The sequence below is a fragment of the Chenopodium album genome, chromosome 8 (genome assembly GCF_948465745.1).
Source record: "Chenopodium album chromosome 8, dcCheAlbu1.1, whole genome shotgun sequence".
Classification (NCBI taxonomy): Eukaryota; Viridiplantae; Streptophyta; class Magnoliopsida; order Caryophyllales; family Amaranthaceae; genus Chenopodium; species Chenopodium album.
In genome coordinates, this window is record NC_137841.1 from 63,020,713 (window position 1) to 63,038,955 (window position 18,243).

Below are 18,243 nucleotides of genomic sequence, written 5' to 3' on the forward strand. Positions count from 1 at the left end.
TTCATATTATTTATGGATCCCCATAAACCCTAGAAATAGAACTACTCACACATGATAAAAACTAAACTAATCAAAGTAATGAAGTAAGACATGATTAAAGGAATAAAATAAACAAGTAAGACTAAGAGAAGAGAAATCTTTACCAAAATAAATCTGGAATTAAGAGTAGATTAAGAACAAAGGTTTAAGAGAAAGAAAATCTAAGAGAACAATTAAGAGAGTAAAGAAAAGAGTAAAAAGGAAAAAGAGGAAGAGAGAGAGTGGAGAGAGGGTCCTAAAAACGTATTACCGAGGAGTATTTATACTCCGTACAAATCCTAAGTTAAAACAAACTAAAACGACGTTAATCGTCTCCTAATCAATACACGCGCCCGATCGGGCGCGCCTTTTTGCTTCCTAATACTAATCTCGCGCCTGGCCGGGCGCGTCACCGAGCGCCAACCTTAGCTTCTCCCGCCCGGCCAGGGAGCCAGCCTCTTTGGCCGGGCGGCTCACTTGGGCCACTATTTGGACTACGATTGGGCTCCAATTCTTCGGGCCAATCTGGGTCCCCTCTTCCGGTCTTGAATACTCGGTCCGAATGCCCCGATATCACCTATACCGAGCCCTTAATCACCGGTTCGATGGCTCTAACCGGCCCTGGGCTATAGAATCTGGTCGTGTTTCTCTAATGCTCGTGATTGCTCCAAAATATCTCGGGAAAATACTCCAAAATCATAAATCCCTGCAAAAGTCAACCAAATCTACGAGAACACTAGAAAACACCAATTAGTAATAAAAGTGGCTCTAAAGAGCCAAAAACACTACTAATTACGATCAAGGGACGGGGGTAAAATACTATATAAAATAGACACATCATTTAGCATAACTCAAGTTTAAAAATAGTTGTGACCCATCACGATCTTATCAGACCCGATCCGATCATCTGAATTGACACCTTTATTCTACACTATTTTTAATTCGAGGGTGTTAATGAGCTGAATTTACTCAAGAAATGCTCTATGTTTGACTTGGTCAAAGCTTGCCTAGAGTGGGCTTAGACTCAAGTTCAGGTTCAGGTCGAGATCATAACAAGCTATAACATGCCAAGTTTACTTAATTAGAAAACTTGTGAACAAGTGACAGGCTAAAGTCGTATCACCTAATCAAAAGTAATTCCTAAATCCTCTAACTAATGCAGAAAGGGAAGCAGGGTCGAATCCACAGGGAAACATGTCTTTTTATTCCTAATTAATTAAAGCAATCTAAATTATTAAGTAACAATTTAATAATAGGAAAAATTGCTCCCATTAATCTGAACTTTTCCTCGTCCGCCGAAAATAATCCCAACTTTCGTTTATTATCTATTGCACCGAACTTTGGGGGGTATTAATTTTCGTTGCACCCAACAGGTCATCTAACCTGATGTAGCAAGTTACCTAGACACGTGTCAGCGTATGATTGGCTTAATTTTTTTAAAAAAAAAAACAATAAATAACATTCCAGGGTAAAATATAATAATCAATCATCAATGCATACATTAATCAGATCATAAAGGGCTTTCTCTACATATTACAATCACATAATTAATCTACCGGTATTAAATCTCATCTCTCGAATCTCGACTTAACCATTTATAAATTAACCTGCCTATTGAAACTAGACCTAAACATCAATTCTCATCTCTCGAATCTCGGATCAATATTGTCAAACTCATGCATAAAAGATCAGGCCTAATCTAGTCACAGAGCATTAAATCAATCAATAGGAAATTAATCTAACGTTGATAATAAACAACAATAAATCACCCCTTCATATTATTTATGGATCCCCACAAACCCTAGAATTAAAACTACTCACACATAATTAAATATAAGCTAATCAAAGTAATAAAACAAGACATGATCAAAGGAATAAATAAATAGTTAAGATTAAGAGAAAAGAAATCGTTACCAAAGTAATCTGAAATTAAGAGTAGAGTTGAGAACAAAGTTGAGAGAATTTTAGAGAGAGAAAATATTCTAAGTAGAGAGAGAAAGTCTAAAAGAGAAGGTAAAACAAAAATTCCGTACTAAAATCGTACTTAAACAACTCTAAAACAATCCTAATTAAAAACTAAAAATTCGGCAATCAGGTGCCTCCAAAAACACGCTCCCGATCGGGCGAAAGGCCGCTCGATCGGGCCCGCCTTTTTCACCACGCTTCTCCTGGGCAGCCGCGCCCGATCGAGCTAATGCTCACCCGATCGGGCGCGCTCTGCAAGATGACTTCTTCTGCGCGCCCGCCCGATCGGGCGTAAGCTTGCCCGATCGGGGCCGGTCTCTTCCTCGAGGCTTGGACTTCGATTGGGCTTGCTTCTTCGGCCCAATCCGAATTTCCTCTTCGGGTCTTGAATACTTGGTCCAAATGCCCCGGTATCACACACCGAGCCTGTTGTTTTAAAGAATACTACAAGAAGGGGGGGTTGAATTGTAGTATGAGAAATTAGCCAAACTTTTTGCGGAATTAAAATTAAGTTAGCTAAAGGAACTGAAAGATTTACTAAAGGAACTAAAGAATGCAAGAGAGATTTTACGTGGAAAACTCCTTGGCCCTAACAAGGAGAAAAACCACGACCACTTGGGATTTTGGGAAAAGAATCTTCACTATAATAGGGCAAATGAACCTATTACAGGCTAACGACTCAAACTCAAGTTCCTCTACACACTTGAGACCCTGAGGAACAGGTCACTCAACTTGTTACTCTTCTCTTCTCTTTCTCTCTTCTTACTTCTCTGTTCTCTCTTCTCTGTTCTCTTCTCTTTATCTTCTCTTTCTCACTTCTCTTTCTCATACACAAACGTTCACTCGAACTTCCCCATTCCCCAAATTACAACTCGAAAAATAAACAAACTCTAGTATAAGAACATTAAGAACACTCTAATGAACTTGTGTGGAATTTGACTCTTAACTCGATTTAAAGCTTGAAAACTTATGTGAGCAAGGGTGAGTTTTTCCATCTGAAATCAACAACTATTTATAGACCAAAATTCGTTTAAGAAAAACTTCTTTGTGCAGCAAATCCATTACGCCACTACTCCAACCCACTAAGAAGATCATGTTCCTAAAATTAAGGGAACATGAACTCCTCAATGTGCAAGACCATGACTTGAAGAAAATCATGGAGGAGTAGGCCGCAAGTTTTTAGAAAACGTGGGAGATTTTATTTGCAGAAGATATTTTTAGAAAATCAGAAATAAAATCTTTTTGGTTAAATAAAAGATAATCGTTAAAGACTTAACCACTTTCCTAAAAACTAGCATGCACAATTTTATCTTTTTAGACCAATTCCACACATATTTTTCGAGTGCAAATTAATATCTTATACTTACATAAATCCTAAAATATAAAAATATATTTAGTCTTCATGTTCTCTGATGAAGCTTCTACTCCGAGGCTTATGTTCCTTGGGAGGAACTTCTCTTCTCTGATGAGGCTTCTTCTCTGAAGCTTCTATTCCCTGAGGGAACCTTCTCTTCTCCAGTCTTCATTTCTGAAGCACCAGTTCCTGTGAGGGAACTCTTCTTTATGGCTAGCTCTGCTTCTAGCCTTCTTGTTCCTCATGGTATTTTTACAAGACACTTCATTCTCCTAGTCTTTGTAACTGAGTACACACTTAAACAATCAAGCACTTATTAGTTTGTAAGTAAGTGAGGTTGTGTCATCATCAAAATCATTAAGTCCAACAGAGCCCTTAATCACCGGCTCTAACCGGTCCTGAGCTTCAAAGATAGTCGTGTCCTCCTAATGTTTGTAGTTGCTCCATGAAAAACCCGGAAAACGCTCCAAACGTGCAATTTCCTACAAAACTTAAGCAAAACTACAAAAAAACTAGAAAACACCAATTAGTAATAAAAGTGGCTCTAAAGAGCCAAAAACACTACTAATTATGACCAAGGGACGGGGGTAAAATACTATACAAATTGGACACATCAACAAGCTTGAATTTTTTTCATAACAATATTATTCTCATATATAAATTGTAACCTAAAATCATATATTGCCATCTAAGCCTTGGGCTATTGTTATTTTAGGGCTTTATTTGAGGGAATTAAGTTATCAATTAAAATAATTAATGTGATCAAAACGAGTAAATTCGATAGTAGATTGAGCATTTGATTATTGAGTCATGCTGAGCTTATGTTTAGGGTATCTTACTCAACTCGTGTTCAACAAGCATTGAGCTTGAGTTGAGCCCGAAACTAGTGTTGAAGTCGAGTCAATCTTATAGAGCTTCGGTCTCAAAGGTGACTCGTTAATAGTTTATTACCCTTATTGCATCCATGCAACTAAGGATGTAAATAAATTGACCCAAGTAATATAAGTACTTATTTATGTTTTTGTTCATGTTCATTGATATGTCCATTTTATATAGTGTTTTACCCCCGTCCCTTGGTCGTTATTAGTAGTGTTTTTGGCTCTTTCGGGCCACTTTTATTACTAATTTGTGTGTTCTAGTGTTTTCGTAGTTTTAGTTGTATTTTACAGGAAATTGCACTATTGGAGCATTTTCTCGGGCTTTATGGATCAACTCGGAAGCTAGAAGGACGCGACCACTTTTGGAGCCCAGGATCGGTGAGAGCCGGTGATTAAGGGCTTGGTAATTGGGATCCCGAGGCATTTGGACCAAGTATTCGAGACCCGAGAGGAAACCCAGATTGGGCCGAGAAATCTATCCCAATCGAAGTCCAAGCCTCAAGGGGAGCAAAGACCCGATCGGGCAACCTTTAGCCCGATCGGGCGCGACAAACCATAGTGCTGTGCATGCTAAGGCGCGCCCGATCGTGCGAGCATCTAGCACGATCGGGCGATGCTGCTTGGGAAGAACGCGAAGAAAAAGGCGCGCCCGATCGGGCGGCCCCTCGCCCGATCGGGCGCGCGTTTCTGGAAGACCTGATTAAGTTTAGTTTTAATTCTTGTTTTAGAAAACGTTTAAATACGTTTTTTGTACGGAATTATTAGATTATCTTCTTTCTTAGACTTTCTCTCTCTACTTAGGATCTTTTCTCACTCTTAACTCTTCTCTCAACTCTTGTTCTTGATTATTTCCATTAATACAGATTAGTTTGGTAAAGATTTCTCTTCTCTTAATCTTATTTCCCTTCATCATGATTTATTTTATTGCTTTGATTAGTTTAGTTTTTTATATGTGTGAGTAGTTTTATTTCTAGGGTTTGTGGGGATCCATAATTAATATGAAGGGGTAATTTATTGTTGTTAATTATCAATGCTAGATTAATTTCCTATTGATTGATTTAATGCTCTGTGACTAGATTAGGCCTATCTTTTATGCATGAGTTTGACAATATTGATTCAAGATTCGAGAGATGAGAATTAATGTTTAGGTCTAGTTTCAATAGGCAAGTTAATTTATAAATGGTTAAGTCGAGATTCGAGAGATGAGACTTAATACCGGTAAATTAATTGTGTGATTGTAATACGTAGCGAAAGCCCTTTACAATCTGGTTAATTGATGCATTGATGATTGACTATTATTGATTATTGGTATTGCATGATAATTTCTTATTGAATTGTTTTAACGTTTTACAATTGCGGCTTGTAAAAGTATGGCAATATTGAATTGATGAATCGAGCAGATGTTAATTTGATATTAAAGGCTATTTTCAATAAGAACTTAGATCTAGTAAATTGCGAGAGCCTGTTAATCATGTTATTTATGCAATGTCAATGATTGATTACTATGTTTTACCGTGGAGTATTATTTATTGGTGAACCTATGCCCTAGATCCTTTTATATACTGTTTTCCCTCTATTCCTATTCTTTGTAGTTTAGTTTCATACTCAAATATAAATATTGGTTACTTAGATAATTTAGATTATAATAATTAATTAGGAGTAAAAAAGACTTGTTTCCCTGTGGAGATCGACCCTACTTCCCTATCTACTTTAGTTAGAGGATTTAGGTATTTACTTTTGATTAGGGGATATGACTTTACCCTGTCATTCATGCAGAGTATGAACACGAAAGTAAACTTTCCACCAGCCAAAAAAAAAAAAAAGTTTGAACTTGGTTCTCTTAGAAGGTTATTGTTTTCTCGAACAACTCATTTATTGAGTGAAGGTCATTATCGCTAAACAGAGAATAGATTATGAAAAACACTCCAACCTTTTTCGAATATCATTATGTGATGGTAAGTGATTAATTATTTAACTAATGTGATAGTAAATAATGATTGGATTGAAACAATTTGAGGATAAAAAACTTTATAAGCTCGACTAACCCGTTGTTTTAAATTTTTAAGACCTTATCGATTTGGATGTAATTTGGTTCGCATGAAAATGTGTTAGAATATGGGCTAAATCCAAACCTGACTCGAGTCCAATCCATGTACATTCCTATTTTTTTTAACCACAATTCTGTCTATAATGATGTAATATTACTTTTTAAAATACATTCGTGTTACAATGACTATGACCTTGTTTGACAATTGGTTGTTGGCTGTTTAACCTGGCTTGTTTGACTGGCTGTTAATATTGGTTGTTTGTAGTGGCTTTTTGACCAATTGTTAATAATTACTACTATAACTATTAATTATTAAGTACTAATAATAACTAATTACGGTTAATTATTAACTATAATTATCATCTATTAATTACTAATTATTAAATATTAATTACTAATTATTAATTATTAAGTATTAATCATTAACTCCTAATTAATAATAGTAATTAAATATTAATTAATAACAACTAATTATTAATTATTAAATATTAATTATTAAAAATTAAATGCTAATTATATTACTAGTTATTAGTTACTGATTACTAATTATTGATTATTAATTATTGATTATTAATTACTGATTACTAGTTATTAATTACTGATTACTAATTATTGATTATTAATTATTAATTATTAATTATTAATTACTAGTTATTAATTACTAGTTATTAATTATTAATTATTAATTATTAATTATTAATTATTAATTATTAATTACTAATTATTAATTATTAATTATTAATTATTAATTATTAATTATTAATTATTAATTATTAATTATTAATTATTAATTATTAATTATTAATTATTAATTATTAATTATTAATTATTAATTATTAATTATTAATTATTAATTATTAATTATTAATTATTAATTATTAATTATTAATTATTAATTATTAATTATTAATTATTAATTATTAATTATTAATTATTAATTATTAATTATTAATTATTAATTATTAATTATTAATTATTAATTATTAATTATTAATTATTAATTATTAATTATTAATTATTAATTATTAATTATTAATTATTAATTATTAATTATTAATTATTAATTATTAATTATTAATTATTAATTATTAATTGTTTTTTTTTGAAATAAAATTAATTCATAAATAAGTAATACGACATCTACAAAGAGATTTAGATCCAACAAATACATGATAATTGAATCAAATAAAAACATTATGTAATCAAAGCTACGATCGTTGTTGCAAATTGTACATTCTTCATACCCTCTTTTATATCGATGTGATTTACAACCTTCTTCGGCGAGGGGGTCTATCGATCTGTTGTAGCCGTGCAGAAATTTCCCTCTGATTCGTTTGATGGTTGTCGAAATATTAATCTCTTTTTCAATACCGCACAAAATTTTACCCATGAAACAACTCTATAGCAATCCATGAAATAAAAAAGCAAATCCTCCCTCAAAAGAGTGAAGAAATTTATTTTATTGATTTATTTTTTATTTTAATCGATTCAAATTTGTTTTTTTAAAATGATTTTCGATTTTCTAGTTTGGTTAATCAATTTTTTAACTTATTTTAATTCGATTTTTTTTTTAATTTCTGGGTTTTTTTGTCGAATTTTTTTATTTTTTATTTTCTGGGTTTAATTGATGTTCTGGGTTTTAATTGATTTTCTGGGTTTTATTTTCTGGGTTGTAATTGATGTTATGCGTTTTTGAACTGATTTTGTTTATTTTCCTTTTTTTTCCGATTTTCTGGGTTTTTTTTTGGATTTTTGAACTGTTTTTTTTTTTTTTCGATTTTCTGGTTTTTTTTTTTTTTTTTTTTTTTTTTTTTTTTTTTTTTTTCGATTCATTTTCTTTTTTGAACTGATTTTCATTTTCATTTTTTGGGTTATTCTTTTCTTTTTTTTTTTTTTCGATTTTCTGGGTTTTTGAATTAATTCATGTTAATCGATTCATTTTGGTTGTTTTAATTGGTGCAGGTATATGGATTTAGTTCTTAAATTGAAGAATCAACATGCAAGTATATTGATCTTAAATCGAAGAATCAACTGATTTTCTTTTTTTTTTTTTTTATTTATATTGTAATTTTTATTTATTTATATGTGTAATTTTTTTATTTTGATCTAGCTGTTGTAATTTATTTTGCTCTATACTGTAATTTTTTTTTATTATATATATTAATATTATAATGAACAGATTTGATTATATTAATATTAATACAGATCTAATTTTTAAGTAAAAAAAAAAAAAAAATTATTATGTTGGCACTTTTGGCACCGGTTAACCGGTGCCGAAAAAGGAATCATAAAATTTTTTGGTACTTTTTGGCACCGGTTAACCGGTGCCAATTTCAACTTTTGGCACCGGTTTGAACCGGTGCCTTTTTAAACCCCTTTTTGGCACCCCCCACATTGGCACTGGTTCAAACCGGTGCCTTAGGCTGGGTTTGAACCGGTGCCAAATTCGTTTTTTCACGTAGTGAAAAACCCGATCTTTCAAAGGAGCCAAATCCTCCTAAAGAGGAAGAAAAACCCTGTCTTTCGAGGGAGAAATATTCCTCCTAGAAGAGGAAGAATTATTATAAACCTAAAGCAAGAGAAAAGGTACAAAAGAAACAATGATTGGGGCTTTCCACCGGTAAATCCGATGGAAGCCCCTTCAAAATTCAACAATGGAGGCTAGGGTTTTAGAGAGAGAAGAGAGGAAAGAGAGGCTAGGGTTTTTTTTTCTACTAGGGATTTAATTAATGTAATTATTAATTGTTAATTATTAATTATTAATTATTAATTGTTAATTATTAATTATTAATTATTAACTGTTAATTATTAATTATTAATTGTTAATTAGTATTTATCAATTATTAATAATTAATAATTTATTATTAATTGTTAATTATTAATTATAATTTTTAATTTTTAATTAATAATTTAATTATTAGTTATTTGTTATTAATTATTAATTATTAGTTATTAGTTATTAGTTATTAATTATTAGTTATTAACTATTAGTTATTAGTTATTAATTATCAATTATTAGTTATTACTTATTAATTATCAATTATTAGTTATTACTTATCAATTATTAATTATTAAAAATAATTTGTTTAATGAAAAACCAAAAGCCAAAACCAAAAGGCTAGTAAGACTAGCTTTTTGTTTTTGGCGAAAAAGCTGGCTTTTCAGCTACCAAACATATATTTTGGTTGTTTGACCAAAAGAAAAAGTCAAAAGCCAAAAGCCGATGAAAAAGCCAACCAAAAGTCATTTATCAAACAAGGCCTATGAGTACTTTGTTAGGGATTTTATTCGTATTTTAATTTTCATACTTTCTAAGTTCAACTTATGATTGACTAGGTAGTACGAATTGCAAATGTCATATAATTGAGTAAGATATGTGTATTAGAATAATTGAATAATCCAACAAAGTAGACTAGTATGCCAAATGAAAATGTAAGACGTACGTACTAAGCAATAATTAATTAGTCTTTATACAATCCACCCAAATCAAAGACCATATAACAAATATTTGATTTTCATTTTTGGGATTTAGATCTACATGCAAAATCAGATATTCACATTCCAAGAATTTCATGCAGCTATACGTAACTAAATCAATTAATAAATTTTGGGGGAAAACAAAACAAACCCAACATTTTCTTTGATTTTCATGACACCACCATATATTTTCAATATAATTAATATAAGTACATCATGTTATTGATTTTGAGTTAGACTAATGATACCGCAATCTTGTGAACTAATGACTCCATACAATTTTTTTCCCTACAAAACAATCTTATATAAACCTCTTTTTTCTTCTAATTTCTCAACATTCATAGTTAAAAATCCAAATTTTTACAAATTCAATAATTAAGTACTTATAGAACAACATGGAACTTTTCTTTTGTTACTTCTTCCTAGGATTTTTCCTCCTCGTCTTGCTCTTACTTCAAATCCTTTTCTATAAACATCGATCCCTTTTCTCCTCGACAAACCTTCCTCCAGGAAAGACGGGATGGCCTCTTGTTGGTGAGACGCTAGAGTTCTTGTCCACTGGATGGAAAGGCCATCCTGAGAAATTTGTATTTGACCGTATGGTCAAATACTCCCAAGAATGCTTTAAGACGAGCATTCTTGGGGAGCCTGTGGCTTATTTTTGCGGCCCAACGGGTAACAAGTTCTTGTTCTCAAACGAGAACAAGCTTGTTACAACTTGGTGGCCAGAGGCCGTAAACAAAGTATTCCCTAGTTCCCTCCAAACTAACTCTAGGGAGGAGTCTACGAAAATGAGGAAACTCCTTCCTCAATTTCTAAAGGCCGAGGCCTTACAAAGATACGTTGGTATCATGGATACCATCGCCCAGAGACATTTTGCCTCTGGGTGGGAAAACAAAGACGACGTCATTGTTTTCCCATTAGCCAAAAGATATACCTTTTGGCTCGCGTGCCACATTTTTCTTAGTGTCGAGGATCTTACCCATGTAGCTCGTTTTGCTGACCCATTTCGCCTCTTGGTTTCCGGGGTTATATCTATCCCAGTTAATTTCCCTGGAACACCATTTAACAAGGCGATTAAGGCCGCCGAGTTTATTAGGAAGGAGCTCATATTGATCATTAACCAAAGGAAGATTGATTTAGCAGATAATAAAGCAACACCAACACAAGATATACTGTCTCATATGCTAACAAAAACAGATGAAAATGGGAAACATATGAATGAAATGGATATTGCAGATAAAATTCTGGGTTTATTAATTGGTGGACATGACACTGCTAGTATTGTCATTACCTTCATTGTCAAATACCTTGCTGAACTTCCTCATGTATATAATGCTGTTTATGAAGGTATGTATATACTAGTAGAAATGATGCATGGAAAAAAATATATGAAAATTTCTATTGCATCTTTTGATCATGAAAATTGGGGTTTATTATGTTGTTAATCTGTTCTCTTGGGTTGTACAGAGCAAATGGAGATTGCGAAATCGAAAACGGCAGGGGAGTTGTTAACATGGGAGGATATGCAGAAGATGAAGTACTCATGGAATGTGGCTTGTGAAGTAATGAGACTAATTCCTCCATTACAAGGAGCTTTTAGAGAAGCTATGGCTGACTTTAAGTATGCTGGTTTCAACATTCCTAAGGGTTGGAAGGTATGTTTATAAGATTTTAATTAACCACTTGTAAGTTGTAACATCTACCTTAGAGTGTTAATTGAAGATGTGCTATGGTGCACTTTGTTCATTCTAGATCTAATGAACAGGTTCGGGTCATACGTATTAAGGCATAAATTTGAATTTTTCTTGAAAATGTGGCTCACCTTCATTGATTAGACCATTTTTGAGTATGGCCGGACGGCCCGGACCCATGTAGCTTTACCTAACAAGTGTGGCAAATTTGTTTTTTTTTACCACAAATTTTCACTGGTCTAGCTCACGATGAACTTTTTTTTTTTTTTTTTTTTTTTTTTTTTTTTTTTTTTTTTTTTTTTTTTGGCGTGTGTATTTCTATTTTATTGGGAAAAAAACTCATATTTTATATTGTACACGTATAAACTCTCAACACTATGACGTATGATTTAATAGTTTCTCCTCTATCTTTGTTGGATGTAGCTATATTGGAGTGCCTACTCAACTCATCGAAATCCACAATATTTCACGGAACCAGATAAGTTTGACCCAAGTCGGTTCGAGAGAAGCGGGCCAGCACCATACACATATGTACCATTTGGGGGAGGGCCAAGGATGTGTCCCGGCAAGGAGTATGCACGGTTGGAGATACTAGCATTTATGCACAATTTGGTGAAGAGATATAAATTTGAGAAAATAATTCTTGATGAAAAAATAATAGCTAATCCTTTTCCTAAGCCAGAAAAAGGGCTTCCTATTCGTCTCATTCCACACAATGTGAAAGTGTAGATGGTCAAAGAAGCTTAGTGGTTATTGCAAACACTTTTATAGATTATTCTTGTGTATCACACAATGTGATCATGTGTTTGAGATGAACTTTCTACTAGTTTTATCATTCATTTGATGTGTCTCTAAGTGCTAATTTAATTTAGTTGGTAAATTAATATATTGTTCATCTTATATGTATGAACAATATTTTTTTTTCATGGACATTGGCTTAACAGAATTACATGGACTACTAAACAAAATAAATACTTCTTATATTTATAAATTTATTTATTTGTTTTTTTTGACGAGATTATAAATTTATTTATTAGCTAAATTGGATCATAGGCAACTTCTTACCTGCACTCTTGTGCACCTAAGATAGCTGCAATAGCTTAATATGAATATATGATACTTGTAACAAATAAGAGGCAAGCATACTACTCTACTTTCTTCTCCAACTAATAAAAAAAATTCATTAATCCTTCATTACTGCAACATCGATTACAAATTAAACATAAATATTATGATATTCATCACAAATTCAGCAGGGAATTAATATACAAAAAATCAAATTCATCAATTGCATCAATTCAATTGATTCATCACAAATTTAGCCACGAATATCGAGGAAGAATGTTCTAGATAAAAAAAATTTGCAATAATGATGATATAATTACAGTACAATGATTTTCATCCTTTCGTCATATAATTACAATGATTTACCGTGTCAAAAAAAAAATACAAAACAAAAACTATCTGAAATCAAAGTTTACTCAATCAAATACATACAGAATTTCAGTGAATAACTTCTTTCTCTCCTTTTTTTTTCCCTTCATAATTCTTTATTAGTTTCTCATGATCAAACTTGTAGCTCTTTACCATATTAGAACTAAACATGAAATACGTATACACAAAAGAGAATGAAACAACAAAATTGCTTTTTATTGATCTCATGATTCTCATCTAATCCGTGAAAGCAATACATTACAAAACTAATAATGGACTTCAACCGTAAGGTTAAATTTTGGATAGAGTTAGGGCATGCTCTCTTCAACTTAATTTCAGTTCAGTTCAGCTCCAATCAGTTCAGTTCCTAATTTTCTTCAATTCATCTCAATTCAGTAAATCAAAACAGGCCCTTTAAACTTTAATAGTTTTTTTTTTTTTTTGGGTTGAGGAAGGTGGAGCCTCTTTCTCTTACTTTACTCTTTCCCATACATTTGTAGCGTATATGCTATATTCCCCTCTCATCTTTATAAATAAAACTAATGAATTTTTGTTCATTAATGCTAAAATTGAACTCGATCTGTTATAATTTTGTTAGTAGACCCAGGAATGATGTTGCTCACTTAAAATCGAGATTAATTGTCTCTAACGGGCCAAGCTGGATCTAGAGGTGTCAAAACTTGATCGGATAGACCTGATCCAAAATAACCGACTTGAATTCTTAAATTAAATTTCAACTTGTATGGACACATTAATTTAGCATGCATGATTCAAATTTCAAATAGGGTCAAGCTAAGCATTGTAATTATTATGAAACAAAGAAAGTATATGCATAATTAAATTCTTTCCCAGCGGAGCTATTACCTTGGCGAGTCTTGATTTAAATTATTAATAAAAGCTTCCGACCATTTTTTTATCTTACAATTCCTTAATAGAAAAATAATAATATAGGAAAAGAAGAAGACTTTTATTATTTGCTTTTAGGAAGACCATCCGATTTACTGAAAGCTTAACTCCGACTACATTCGAATCCGACCAATGTCACAAACTTAACTTATGATGGATGAGTCTCTCAACATGAGTTTCTACATATCTTGAGGCTCGATCGATTGGAAAATGTAAACATTCTTTATTTAAAACCATTGCTAGTTATTTCACATATTGTATTATTATTAGTCAACAGTCAACTAAAAATCAAATACAAGATGCACGTAACTTGTTATTTCTAAATCATATATATGTCGTCGTCATGAAATCATTTTGATTGATTTAATTTTGTGAAATCCTTTATATGCAATAATCGTGCTTAATCTCAATCACAAAAATGAACATCAGCTAAATCTTACCTTAGCTTTTGTTAAGCTAGTTTTCGTTATTCGGTCTTTAGATTAGGGGAATTGCAAGCAAAAATAAAAATCTATACCCAATATTTAAAAATTATAAATTGTAAATCTCCCTATTTTGTTGGATTCCTCCAAAGATCATATTTATCATCGTACTTAATTAGTTTGGGATTTACCTTTTAATTTTGAGTTAGGTTATAAAGTCAAATCCTTCCAAGAGTCTCAACTACGGTATTTGATGGTGAATATCTCTTACCCTTTCCCATTAATTGATTTATTTGTCCATGCACAACTTTAAAAAATTTGCAACACTAGTCATGTTTAGCAAAAAGTAGTTGTAGATCAATGTAGCTGTTAGCCGTGATAGACTGATAGTTTTGAGTAGTTATTAGCTGTGGGAGTAACGATTAGCTGTCAAAATTTATTAGTTGTGAAGATATATAATTTAGGGTCTGTTAGTTCTGATTGACTGAACTGAGCTGAATTGAATTGAATTGAACTGAATTAAACTAAACTGAACTTATTAGAGCTGAACTGAACTGAACATTTTATGAGAAAAGGAATTAGAACTGAACTGAACTGGGATATTTTATGAGAGAAGGAAATTAAGAACTGAACTGAAATGAACTGAACTTATTAGAGCTGAACTGAACTGAAAAATAATCTGAAGAGAACATGCCCTAGTGTGATTATTGATAAAATAGCAGTTGACTACCTATTAGCTGCAAAACTCTAAAAATATAAAAGAAAATTATAACAATTACCTTCAATCTTCACTCATTAGTAATATTAACTTTTTTTTTTAATAGTAAAATAATTCATTAATAAAAAATCATACGACATCTACAAAGGAGATTCAACTCTAACAAATTAAATACATAAAGCAAATATAAATTTCCTTCATAACAACTACAATAATTGTCGAGTAGATCTTGCATTGTGGAATATCTTCCACTCATACCGCTGGAAAATATAGCCTTGTTGTAAAGGGAATCTGACGATCTTTTATAGCCATGAGGATGTTTTCCTTCTTATTCATCTGACTGTATTCGAAAACTAGATAACCTTTGCAATCTCTCATAATTTTTCACCAACGAAAATTACATAATGACAATTTATTAGATCTTATATCATGGATTCAGAACTAAGAAATTTCTCCTTCGAAAAGAGGAGATAAACCTTTTCTTTCAAAGGAGGTTGGAAACCCTTTCTTTTGAGGGAGAAAAGTTACTCCCAAAAGAAGGAGGCATTATTAAAAACCTAAAAAATCTTATAAAGAAAAAGATTCGGGCTTTTCATCGGTTAAAACCAATAGAAGCCCCTTCAAAAATCAATAATGGAGGCTAGGGATTAGAAGAGAGGAAGGAGGAGAGGGGTTTTCATTAGTTGCTTCACCATGTTTTTAATTAACTAAACTATACTCGATCTCACGACTAAATTACCAAACACTCATGTTTTTAACTAAAGTAATTGCTTGAATTAATCAAACCACTAAAAGCTACTCAAAAATTATTGTCGAACACGCCCTTAGACTAAAAATGTGATAACGTTTTTGTCAAATTGTTGCAATTTGTATAAAAAGAATACAACAATAAACACCATTTTTTCGACCTGCAATAAATCATTCGGTAAAACAAAAAAAAGCATTTGTCTAAAATATTTACCAACTGATTTCAGTATGTAAAGATCAGCTAGTAAAGCCTTGACTGGTAATTACATACTTACCGATTGATTTTAGGCATTTATCGACTGAAATTTAAACAGCTGGTGATTACCGACTGAAGGTGTTACAGTTGTTATTTTCAGTCTACAAATCAATCGATATTAACTAGTTGAATATGTATCGGTTGGTATTTAATGACGGACAAACGGTCGCTAAAATGTGGCATATCATCGTGACTGTAAAATATAAGAGGTTGGTTTTTACTGAAGTCGTCCCGAGGCATGGTACTACTATACCCCTATCTTCCTAGCACCGACCGTTTCCCAATAGATTACATTTGAAATTTTCTCAATTCCTTTTCCTCTACACTCATCTACCTTCTTTTGGAAGGCATCCTATAAAAGCAATTAAAGTGAAATCGCTTAAATTAAAATCTAGCACAAACTATGGTTGCATACGAAGAAAAAAAAAAAAAAACCCTCAACTATGGCCTACTAAATGGCTATATGCATTCCCTTATTTTATTTTTTTCTCATTCTCTTTCAAACGAACTTGGAAAAACTTTAAACATGTCAATTACCCGAAATTATAAGTGCCTAGGTATAGAAATTACAAAAAGAAAACAAGTTACTTGTTTTAAAGACCATTTTGAATCAAAATCAACCAAATTTGGCCTAAATGGCTATAACTGTTCACATTCTCCCTCAAATGAACCTCTAAAAGCTTTAAACATGTCAAAAATAGGTAGTTAGAAGCGTCTAAGCAAAGAAATTACAAAAACAAAGCAAGTTACTTGTTTAATTTTAAGGGCAATTTGGAATGAAAATTAAACAATAATTAAGGCTTAAATGACTATAAGCATTCCTATTTTTTACATTTTCTTTCAAATGATTGAACTTCTACAATCTTAATTTAAACATGTCAAATATAGGTAGTTAGAAGTGGCTAAGCAAAGAAATTACAAACATAAAGCATGTTACCTATTTATTTTTAGGACCATTTTGAACCAAAATCAACTAATATGGTCTAAACGGCTATACACATTCCCATTTTTTACATTCTCTTTCAAATGAACTTCTACAAGCTTTAAACATATCAAATATAGATAGTTTTAATTGTCTAGGCAAAGAAATTACAAAAACAAAGCAAGTTACTTGTTATAAGGACCATTTGAAACCAAAATCAACTTAATATGGCCATATGTATTCCCATTTCTTTCAAGTGAACTTCTACAATCTTTAAACATGTCAAATATAGGTAAATATAAGTAACAAAGCAAGTTACTTGTTTTAAGGAACCATTTTAAACCAATAACAACTAAATATGGCGCGGCCAAAGTGGCTATAAGCGTTTTTTTTTTTTTTTTTTTTTTTAATTTTTTATTCTAGTTCAAATTAACTTCTACAAGCTTTAAACATGTTAAATATAGGTACTTAGGTTGCCTAAAAAAAAAAAAAAAAAAAAAAGGTACTTAGGTAGTTATAAGTGCATAAGCAACAAAAAGAAAAAAAAGTAATTAATTATCAATTATAAGTACTTCCTCCGTCCCTTTATTAGATGCCTATTTTCTGGTCTTTATTCATCACATAATAAAGAGAAGTAGACATTTAATTAAAAGACGGGGGGAGTACAAATTATAAACATATATAGTTCGAAAATTGAGATTGATTAACTTAAAATTATGATTTACTCTCTTAGTACTCGACTAGATTGAACATACATGTGCTAATAACGCATGGAGCATTAAATTGAACAACATTTATAACTTTTGTTGTTAAATTTTTTGAGTTTATTCAAAAAGATTGACTAACTTACTCCTCCACCCAATACTGTACTATTTATACCTTCTTTACTATATCTCACTAGTGTTTAGCCTGGCCGACGCCCCATAACATGGTTGGTAATTGGTTTAGATGGTTAAGTAGTATTCCTTGTTATAAGAGGTTAAGTGTTGAATCTCCTTAACCTTATCTTTTGTAAGTCGAATTTTCCCTAACAAAGGGAGTATCAACTATTGAAACATGCAATTTAACAAAGAATCTTATAGCTGATACAGACTTTGAAAGTTCAAAATAATGTAAAGAACTTAAAAACAGGTCAAACTTAGGTTCTTTTCACAATTATACCCACGTATAAGATTATACATACAGATATATGTTGATTTGGTCAAATTAGAAAAAAACGATGATCCAAGTCTTTTGACATCTTAAATTAATATATTATAGATTAGATTATAGTTTGAACTTATAATCTAATGGAAAAATATGTCATTATACACTAATACACTATAATTAGCTAACTGCAATATTTTCTGATGTATAGAGGATACTAAAACTATTTCAATTTTTTAATGAACAATTATATTATGTA

General features: G+C 31.6%; 1 protein-coding gene across 1 annotated transcript; it reads left to right on the plus strand.

Moving 5' to 3' along the window:
• The first annotated feature begins 10,134 nt into the window (after positions 1-10,134).
• Positions 10,135-12,203, plus strand: LOC145556226 (beta-amyrin 28-monooxygenase-like). The gene is made up of 3 exons (XM_081617878.1): positions 10,135-11,089; positions 11,210-11,397; positions 11,857-12,203. Exons 1-3 carry the CDS (start codon positions 10,135-10,137, stop codon positions 12,160-12,162), a joined length of 1,449 nt encoding a protein of 482 aa, XP_081474004.1. The 3' UTR covers positions 12,163-12,203.
• Positions 12,204-18,243: the final 6,040 nt, after the last annotated feature.